General features: G+C 50.4%; 1 protein-coding gene across 1 annotated transcript; it reads right to left on the reverse strand.

Annotated features, from left to right (window-relative positions):
• Positions 1-594: 594 nt before the first annotated feature.
• LOC309859312 (spermatogenesis-associated protein 31A6-like) lies at positions 595-5,550 on the reverse strand (the record flags this gene model as incomplete). The annotated part of the gene is made up of 3 exons (XM_082719970.1): positions 5,373-5,550; positions 4,331-4,992; positions 595-4,090 (listed from the first exon to the last, which is right to left on the reverse strand). The coding sequence occupies exon 3, from the start codon at positions 4,009-4,011 to the stop codon at positions 595-597; it is 3,417 nt and encodes a 1,138-aa protein (XP_082576096.1). The 5' UTR covers positions 4,012-4,090; positions 4,331-4,992; positions 5,373-5,550.
• Between the last annotated feature and the right edge of the window lie 5,177 nt (positions 5,551-10,727).

The raw sequence follows: 10,727 nt of genomic DNA on the forward strand, positions 1-10,727 counted from the left end.
TCTCTGTGGCACGCCCCACACACCCTCAGCTCCGGGATCGATCTTGTCCCTTGCGGCTCTGAGTGTGAGAAGAGGAGCTGAGGGCGCTAAGATGGGATTCTCTGGGGTGAGAAGGCTCCTAGGGTGGCCCTCCACTACTCCCCGCAGGAGACTGCAGGGGGTGGGGCAGGATTTCTCACCTCTGCCCTCAAGGCCAGCCATGTGTCTCCCAACTGCGGCCCCACTCTAATCTAGGATTCCATCCTTCCTAAAGCCTGTGAGGGATTTCTGCCTCGGCAAACCCTCCCTAAAGCCACACAATCTCCAGGTGGAGGGAGAGCAGGAGAGGATGGGCAGTGCGAGGTCCCAGTCTGGGTTTTGTTCACCTTGTCAAGGAAACTGAAGAAGAGGGAGGAAGGGGGTGGGGGTGGACCCCGAGATAAACCGTCCTCCAAGCCCCATTCATTCTGGAAGCCAAAGCAGGTCCTCGGGGAGAGAAGACCCTGATCCTTCCCTCCCACAACAGCAGGGCACACACAGAAGCCATCACCACTTATGAGGGGAAAAAAAAAATTTATTTTGGGGAAGCTAAGTTACTGTGGCATGAAGACGCCATTAGCCCATAGATGATGTACTAATGTGAGAAAAAAAAGTTTTTCTCTGCACCGTTTGTGTTTTTTCTTGGAGGAAAGTTGTCCTGCCAGGAAAGGCATTAGAAGCACACAGTCGCTGACCAGGTGAACTGTCTTTTTTAAGGAGGGAGTGCCTGGGGTAGTCGGCCTGCAGGGTGCGGCCTGAAGGGCCCGGCACCAGGGACCCATTCTGGCAGGGTCTGCTTGGGCACTCTGGCACCCTGGTGGGGAAGGGCCACTCGATGCACTTGGTCTTGTTGGTATAGTTCTGAGCCCTGGTGGTGCCCTGTGGACTCACTGTGTCCCTCATCACTCTCCTCTGCTCTTGGTAGGAGAGAAGTCTTTGGTAGCAGACATCGGGGTCTGCCAAAGCCTGGAGATCCTTTTTGCACCAGCCGACCTCTGGGATCCTGAGTCCCTGGTATGGCAAAACTTTCTCCTGTAAGATCTGCCTAACAGCCCTTACGACCATCTGAGCCTCCGCAGAAGCGCTGTCCATGGCTGACCTGCCCATGACTTGTCCCCGGCCCTGGGATGATGAAGCCTTGCCCTTTTGAATGGAATCTTCCAGTCCTCTACGTCTACTGGGAAAGAACCACTGGAGCAAGTGCATCATCCTTCTCCTGAAATAGTTTTCCGGAGGCGCCTCCTCCTTCTTCAGCAAGATCTCACAGGCCTTGCTTCCCGAGGCCTCTCTTGACTCCTTGCTCTGGGCTGGACGTCTCACTTCACTGATCTGGAGCAACTTCATTTCTGACAACCCTTTGGCAGGCTCTCTCAAGGGGGACCTCCTGGAGCTCTCTCTCTCCTCACAGGGGACACATGACTTCCTCAGGCTCTTACACTGGTGCTGCAGTCCCAGGGGTCCTAGCTGCCTGTGGGGGCTCTGCTCATGGGATCTTTGGCCATGCAGCACCTCAGAAGTAGATGTGTCTTCACTGGACCTGCTCTGGAAGCCAGACAGTGATCCCTGAGCAGCCAAGATGTTGGCAGCGAGGAACATGTTGGACTGACAGTCTTGAAAGAGACTCTCCGTCGCACAGTCTTGAAGGAGGACCCCAGTTTCACAGTCTTGAAGGAGCATGGTGGGGGTGGCATCACGAGGCCGGTTCTCTGACTCCATCAACTTCCGGGGCTCCGATCCCCTGCATTGTGCCTCAAGGCATAGCTCTTTGGGGTCTCGGATGACCAACTTTGTATGTTGTAGGGGGATGTCACTTTTCCCTGCAGACCCTGATCTCAGCTTGCCACGGAGGCCTTGGTTGTTGGCCAGCACACGGGGTTCTAAGGTGACTCCCCAGGCAGGGTCCTCCTTGAACTCCCCCACCTCCCCGGGCTCTTTGGCACTCAAATTCTGGGGCTCTAAGTTGACCTCTAGCATGGTCACGTCCCGTGAGGCCGAACCCCCATTAACCCTCCTTGGCTCCTTTGTGGCCGATCCTGGACTTGGACTTGACTCTAAGTTGCTGTTTATAAGAGTCCTAGAGGCAGTCTCACTGTGCCAGATTCTGCCCACAAAGCTGTATGTGAAGGTCCGAGAAGGTGGCCTGGGCCCCTGTAGAGCCAAAGGACCACCCCCAGGTGAGGTCCCTTCCAGAGCCTGCTGGATTTCCTTACACGTAGGCTGGGGAGCACTGAGGGGACCTCCCCATGCGGCGTAAGACTCTTTCATCACCTCTCCTTGATAGGGCTGAGGAGGATTTCCCCCGAACTTGGTGCCCAAGCCAGCCTTGGATATGCAGGTGGCTGAGCGGGAAGGGAAGGACTGGGAAAGGATGAAGCCCTTCAACTTGAAGAGGTTTATAATCTTGAGAACCTTGAGGGGGAGGCCCCACCGGTGCTTCACCCTGAGGCTCATGATATGTGCTTCTAGCATCCGCTGAGCATATGGACTGAGGATGGAAAAATCATGGGAGGGTTCCCAGCACTTGGAAAGCACTGGCTTTCCCGGTTTCCCATGAGGGCGTGGCTTTCCAGGATGGTCCAAGGCATGGTGGGCAGCAAGCCTGGAAGGATGAACATCCAAAGGCATCTGACCCTCTCTGAACTGCCCCAACTTCCTGAAATGGTCTCTCAGGTCCTTCTCTGGGTGCTTCTCCACTGTGCTGCTCCTGGTGGGCTGATCCAGAGGGAGGGGCTGGGGCTGAGTCTGAGGTAGGGGTTGGGGCAGAGGCTGAGTCACAGGGAGGGGCTGGGGCTGAGTCAGAGAGAGGGGCAGAGGCTGAGTCACAGGGAGGGTCTGGGGCTGAGTCAGAGGGAGGGGCAGGGGCAGGGGCTGATCCAGAAGGAGGGGCTGGGACTGAGTTAGAGGGAGGGGTTGGGGCCGAGCCGAAGGGTGATTTAAGTCATGGGTCAGGGAGAGGCTTGGAGTCACGTTGCCTTGAATCTGGAGTGGCAAGGCATGAGAGAGCTCATTGAATATGACAGACGGGAACTCCAGTGGGGGATCAGTCACTCTGAGAGTGGCCACCAGGGACTCGCTGTGCAGAAAGGGGAGACCCCAGAAGAGCTGGAGGCATTTCTGCTCCAAATTGTCCCTTGGAATCTTGGGATGTGGGGGCTTCTCAGGGCCAAGCAGCTGTTTTGCTTTGCCCCTCATGCTCCAGAAGGATGGGCGGCCCATGGTGTCCTGCCTGTCACCTGGGGACTTGAACATTCTCCCGAAAGAGGTCAGCTGGTATTTTGACCTTTCTTTCTTGTCCTCCCTCCAAGACTTCAGTTCTTTTGTCTTGGCAGTTAGTATCTCCAGAATCTTCTGGACGTCCGGTTTGATGGAAGGGGGGATCTTAGTCTCTTCCTGTTTGTGTGTGGGGTCTCCCCAGAACAAGGCTTCTGGTGGGCCATGGGACACAGGCGCTTGATGGGACTCCAGGCGTGTTGAGGTGGACAGGTTCCAGGCATTGGCAGCCGCTTGCCACCAGGACAGGGCCGAAATGGGGCAGTGTGAGCGGGCCAGGCCCGAGATGGCTGGGACAGGAGAAGCTGACCTGTCAGCTGACCAGGGCGTGTGTGGAGCCGAGCTCTGTGGGATGGGGAACGGCAGGGATGCCCTTGAGTCACACTGAGGGAGAGTCAAAGGAGAGTCCGGCCACTCTGGGGCCAAGGAGGCTGTCAGAGGCCCAGGGGAGGCCTCTGAAGAAGGGAGACATGGTGGGGAAGGAGGAAGAGCAAGTGGCTGGTGTGGAAAGCCATCCCGGGGGAGGAAAGGCTCTGCTAGCCAGGAAGTAGTCAGGGAGGAGTGTGAAGCAACAGCAATTGAAGAGGACATTGGTCCTGCTGGCAGGGTGGAGGCCAGAGGCTGAGGGGACCCCGTCAGTGGAGTTAGGGCAGGTGATGGGGCCACAGCGGGAGCAGCATCTTTCAGAGGCTCCCTGCATGGCTGACGGGCTCTAGCTGGCATCCCTCGGCGCACCTGTCCAGGGGCTGCTTGACGTAAGAACTGGTGAAAGCCCCCCTGGCCAGAGAGCCTCTCCAGGTGGCTGTGGGAGACAGGAGGCATGAGCTGCTGCTGTAGCAGTTGGGGCTGGGAGCAGTCCCCATGGCCCTCCACGCCCCATGCCCACATCACAATGCTCCTGCTATCCCTCAGCCCCGGGCTTTGGTCACAGTCTGTCCCCACAGCTCCTCCCAGCCCCTGCAAACAGACCCAGAGGCAGCCTAGGGGTCACACCATAGACTCGGGAAGGCCCACCCAGGGGAGAAGGGGGCAGATTCTTTACCTTTCCAGAAGGGAGAATAGGTCCTGAACCTCTTCTAGATTCTTCAGAAATTCTCTGAAACCTGGAAGCAGGAGACCGGGTCACAGCAGAAGACAGGGTCCAGGGATCTTACAGGAGGTTGGGTACAATGTCCCTTTAGGGGAGACCTTAGGGGGATTGGACTTGGGAGCCCCAAACAGCACTGTCCAAGGCCACATGCTTGCATGGAGATTACAGGATTCATGATGGGGATCGCTTTGTCTTTTCCAAAGTGCTTCCTCATTCATGAGCTTGCTGGGGGAAGAAGGACTACTGTAGCCTCCAGAGGAATCTAAGCAGAGTTGAACAGCTTGTCCACAGTGGGAGTGGGAGGTCCCGCACCCAGTCCAGGCCCTGGGGTGCCTGGTGAGGGATATCAGTTTCCAGCCCCTCAGGGCTTCGTTCTGGTGCAGAATCTGGGAAGCCTGCGGGTTCATTCTCCCTCCTCAGAGCCCCCAACCCCCACCCAGGGCTCTGTTTCCTAAGGGATGGGCTTAGGCTCTGGTGTCCTGGAGATGGTGGTACTGGGCTTTCAGAGCGGGGGGCACAGTGTAACTGGGGCACGCAGGGGTGAGTGGCGGACACTCACCTTTCATGGTCTGATATTTGATTCCGTTGCTCCTTCTCCGTGGCTCCACTTGGTACTGAGATAAAAAAACACGGGGAGGCTGGGACCCCCACCCCAGCAGCAGATGACCCAATGCTCAGGGGCCTGACCTCTGCTAGAGAGGCAGCTCTTAACCTCCGGTCCTTAGTCACCGGTCACTTTGTTTGGGACGTTGCCCTGGACCCCTCCACCACACCTGGACTCCGACCCGAGATCTTCAGGGAGAAATCCTCATGTCCCTCTAACCATTGGCTGGTCTGGCTTGTCCTGGATGGATGGTGCTCTACTCTCTCCTGAGAATACCCATTCTATTCTTTCCAATTTCAGGAGTCTCTCCAGTGACTTGGAAAAGTGGAAAGAATAATAGAAAAGATGATAGAGTTACACTCTGCTGGCTCTGGGCCAAGGGTTCCTTACCTTCCTGCTCTTCCTATGTTTCTTGCCTCGTGGTGAGGACGGATCAGGCTGGAAATACGAAAGTATGAAGACGAAGAGCCCCAGTCCGCACACAAAGGCAAAGATGGCATTAACTGCCCAGAGAGTGGGACTGGAGCTCAGCCAACCATCCGTAAGGAATTCCTGAGGGAAGAGATAATTCTCCATCTCTGGAGAATTATCTCTTCCCTCTGGAAAGAATTATTTTCCAATCGCACTGCTGCCCTCAGGTAACTGAGCCCTGAGAGTTAGTGACTGATCGCACTGCTGCCCTCAGACAACTGAGCCCTGGGTGTGTCCATACAGACACAAGCCCCATGCCCACATCACAGAGCTGTGGTCTGGTCACAAAGGGCCATTGAGGGCAGGTAAGGGACACAAGTAGCCAAGCCACATCCCCTCTCCACTGCAAGCCCTGTAGCTCTGTCATACCTCCACCCTCCCAGGCCTGACACTCCTACCCGCTCACTGTGCTAGACAGACCTTTGTCAATTTGCCTTTCATCCTGCATGAAGCTCAGAGAATACCTGTTCCCCTTGAGATCTCCAGTTGTGCTCCATCAGTTTCATAGCTTTTAAAAATCTGTGGAGATATCACATTACACCAGTTAGAATGGCCAAAATTAGCAAGACAGGAAACGTGTGTTGTAGAGGATATGGAGAAAGGGGAACCCTCTTCCACTGTTGGTAGGAATGCAAGTTAGTGCAGCCACTTTGGAGAACAGTGTGGAAATTCCTCAAGAAATTAAAAATAGAGCTACCCTCTGACCCTGCAATTGCACCACTCGGTATTTACCCCAAAGATACAGATGTAGTGAAAAGAAGGGCCATCTGACCCCAATGATTATAGCAGCAATGGTTACGGTCACCAAACTGTGGAAAGAACCAAGATGCCCTTCAGCGGGCAAATGGATAAGGAAGATGTGATCCATATACACTATGGAGTTTGATGCCTCCATCAGAAAGGATGAATACCCAACTTTTGTATCAACATGGGTGGGACTGGAAGAGATTATGCTGAGTGAAATAAGTTAAGCAAAGAGAGTCAATTATTTGTGGAGCATAACAAGTAACATGGAAGACATGGAGAGACAGAGAGGAGAAGGGAGTTGAGGGACATTGGAAGGGGAGGTGAACCATGAGAGACTATGGACACTGAAAAACAACCTGAGGGTTTTGAAGGGGCAGGGGGTGGGAGGATGGGGGAACCAGGCGGTGGGTATTGGGGAGGGCACGTATTGCATGGAGCCCTGGGTGTTGTGAAAAAACAATGAATACTGTTACACTGAAAAAAAAAAAAAAGGAAAAAAAATCTGGAGTTGTCCTTGGAATTTTGGTTAATTCCAGGAACTTTTATCCTCTGTCTGTAGCTCCAGTCTCCCTACATAATATGTTCTTTCCTTGCATCACCCTAGTACAAAAGAAACTCAAATTTCTTCTGTGCTTCTTTAGCCATGTACATTTTGAAAACACCTTAAGATGTTTTATTTCAATTAATCTTCACTAACTTCAGATAGAGGGACTTAGAAAATTAATGACTATTCAAAATTTACAAAGCTGAGGAAGTAGGTAAGGACTTCCAAATGACTTTACATTTCTCCCAGGCTTGCAGTGAACTGCTACTGACAGACCAAGTTTCTCAACATTCACGTTGGTGTCTAGAAAGTAGCCTCAGTTCTGAGAATGTCTTGGGTATGGAGTGTTTTGCTGACACCACGGAAAGCGGCCTGTGTGGTGATGTCATGCCTCTGCCCATGGGTTCTGACTGGGGTAGGGCTGTGAGTTAGAGCCATCGCTTTTGAAAATGCTTCACCATGATCTGGGCCAGGCTGAAGAGAGCACGCCTGTTGAAAGAGTGATTCTGCTGCTAGAGCTAGAGAAAACCTGCCATTTTGTAGTAATAAAAAATGGGGACCAACCCAGTCCTGTAGAGTGGAAGGTGTGTGCTCTGCAGTATCATGCTCAAGTTACAGTGCTACTGAGGAAGAGATAAAAGCGACTTGCAGAAAAATTGTGAAGGATGGTTGCATTTGTTCTATTTTTGAAACTATACAAAATAAAATACGATTTAGCAATGCATTTAATTTGGTAAAAACATAAAGTAACACAGAGAATAGTGAACAGGACTGATAGACAGGGGGAGGGATGTACAGAGGACTCCAAAGCTGTGGGTGATACTGCATTTCTTAGAACGGTTGGGATGTGTATGGGTTTCTTTTCCTTATTCCTTACATCTTCTATATAATTCATAAATGTCAGCTTGCAACTTTTAAACACTAAGATACACTAAAATGTAAACAACCCCTTTGGAAATAAAATTAGACATAGCAAAAATGAAATGGCCAACAGGAAGGGAGGAGAAAAACCGATTGTAAGACGTTTTGTCCCCTGCAGGGGTCTTTGTTGCCAAGACCTTAAAGAGCCCAGTGTGACTTTCAGTTTTGAAACCTCCCCACTGCCCTGTTTATGACAAGCTGAATCCAACTAAGGTCACTTTCTGATGGTTCCCAGACCTAAAAGAACAAGATGCAGGCTTTTGATTCTTAGTGGATGGTACTTGCTTCCTCCTAGGCTGGAGATTTTTAGCAGCAAATGAAGGTATTGGGCTGTGGCTGTTAGCAGGCTGCATTCTGACTGTGCCAGGCAGCAGGGCCTGGGTCCGGCTGGCCCACCACCAGGGCTTGTGGAACAAGCGGTTTCTGTGGTTCTGTGGAACAAGTGGTTTCTGTGACTTTACAGAAAACAGATCAGACCAGGCCTCACACTTGGGGATGGATTTTATTAAATCAAAGAACAGGAGGTGAAAATGTATTTGAATTTAAGCCAGGGACTTTCAGGCTAACAAGCCCTGAGCCTGACAAGTGATGGAGAAAAAGGAGCTTTTCATAAATAAAGCATGGTGGAAAGTAAGCATTTGAGAGATATAGCAGCTTTTGGAGAAAATTAGATGGGGCTTTCATGTTTGGAGTATTTTGCTTGTTCAGTTATAAACACTGGTCTACATATTTAGGTATAATGTGTATCTTTTTGTAAGAAAAGCACAATGTTTCCATGTATTTACACTGGGCAGACATCTGAAGTGCACTATTACATGCTTGGTAATGACACTGATGTTCACAGAGATGGACTCCATTCCTGTTTTCCTCTTCCGTGTGCTTCACCTGATACATAATAAAATCTCCAATGATAGAACACAGGGTGTACCACCCTGCCTTTTCTGTGATGAATGCCAAGGTTTGAGAAATGTTTTACCTGGGAGTGCTCACTCAACAACTCAGGTTGAAGCACTGAGCACATCTGTGCCTGTGTCTTTTATTCAAATCCGGGAAGGTCAGTTGAGGTCCTGCCCAAACTCTGGGCCGGAAAGACGCAAACCCCAGAGTCTAAGACATTCCCTGAAATAGACAAGAACTCCCAAATGGTTCTGCATTTCTCCCAGGCTTCAATGAAACCTTCTTAATATTCATGTTAGTATCTAGAGAAGGAGTTTAGCTTCCAATATAAATATTTTTTGTAAATCCAGTTCGGTGAGACCTGGAGGATTTTTGTGGTCCCTTTCACTACACAGAGGATGCTTCTGCTTCATATCCTCTCTAGCCTGTTATCTTTCTAGGATTAGTGAAGTTGCAACTACTCTGCCTCCTATCTGAGTCTTCCATTGACAGAGCGAACTGCACACAGTGGAGGATATGATAAGGTGTTTCAATCATCAGACTGGCTAAGCTAAAAAATGCTGGGGAAGGAGCAGGATCACAGGTGCTCTCATATGTCCTGGTGAGGTGTGAGTGGTGGTCATCAACTCCAGAATATTCCAGGAGGAGCTGTTGAATTTTAAAAATGGGCTTACGTTCATGTTCTCAGAGCACTGGAAAGTATGGTGCACAGAAAAGGAAACCAGCAACATGATGAAGACAACCTACCAAATTATCCCAGGATCAGAGTGGGATATGCACAAAAGTTTCAACAATTTGGGTTATTGTCATCTTTAATTGACAAGGAAGTTACAGTCCCTCCCTAGATATGATGTTGGGAGATTTTCTTTTTTAAGATTTTATTTATTCAATTGAGAAACAGAGAGACAGAGACAGAGAGTACAAACAGGGGGGACAGACAGAGGGGGAGGGAAAAGCAGACTTCCCACTGAGCTGGGATGCCTTCACAGGGCTGGGACCCAGGATCTAAAGATGAGACAGAGGCAGACACTTAACCATCTGGCCCTGAACCCCCATTAGGAAATTTTTAGGAAATGGCACTGATTAGCTCCTTGGATCCTCAGAAGTCCAAGCAAGTTGACGTGAACCTGAAGCAGGCTGTATTAGGACATTGGATCGTGCTGAATGTCAAGTTGATAAGACCTGTTCTATTACATCAAGGCATTTGTAGATTCTGATTCTTCCACTTTAAAGAAAACAAATGATGCATGTCTCCTCCTTGACAGTGAGATAGTCAGTGGTATTTGTAGGGGGCAGGAGCAGGAAGTCGCCAGGACTCCTTTCTCTGCCAATGTTTACACCCCATTACAGCAAGTTTCCTTTAAAATGCACTTCTGTGGGCCAACTTGACTCCGACCAACTCCCTGGCCCCAGCGACCCCAGCTACAATCACTTGCCCGACTGGCTGGTCACGTGTGTTTCCACCTGCGCCATTGGTTACATGAAAGTATGGGTATGCTGTCTGGTCACGCTTTTTGGATCACAGTGGTGCTCTTCCTTCTCTGAAGAACACAGAATGCAGAGCGTGAGTTTCCCCAGGTCTGGTGTGAAAATGGATAAATCTGTGCTGTGGCTACATTCCCTCTACCCCTTTTTTAAAATGGCCAATGTGAGCCAGAAAGGGACTGAAACTAGTTCCTAATACAGTTTCACTTAAAAAATTATTTTGAGCAAATGTGTGCTTTTCTGAAGCTCCTACAGGTTCTTGCAGCTTTATTCAACAGCATAAACCCATGGGTCACCCCCAGTTTTTCCATGATGCTAAGTGCTGACTGTCCCTTCAGGTGGTACATAATATACGAAATGGAAAACAGTACTTAAACTCTTCAAAGATTATTGCTTTAATAAAAATGTGCAATTTACCTAATACTGAGCTCTGGCCTTCTCTCTAAACACACCTGGGAAGATAAGCCGTAGTCCACGGCTTGGCCCCTGAGCCGTGTCCTTAAGTAGACAACACCCCACAGATACCATCACAGTCACAGCCAAATTGACAAGAAATCCTGAAGCACCAGAAATTGCCTTAGCAATGCATTCTCTGATGCCGGGTTCATGGCTTCTGCCTGTTTTCATGTTCATGCTCTATGTAACAGCATTCATTCCATACCTGTGCCATAAATATTCAT

Source organism: Mustela nivalis, assembly GCF_964662115.1.
Source record: "Mustela nivalis genome assembly, chromosome: 2".
NCBI classification, from domain to species: domain Eukaryota; kingdom Metazoa; phylum Chordata; class Mammalia; order Carnivora; family Mustelidae; genus Mustela; species Mustela nivalis.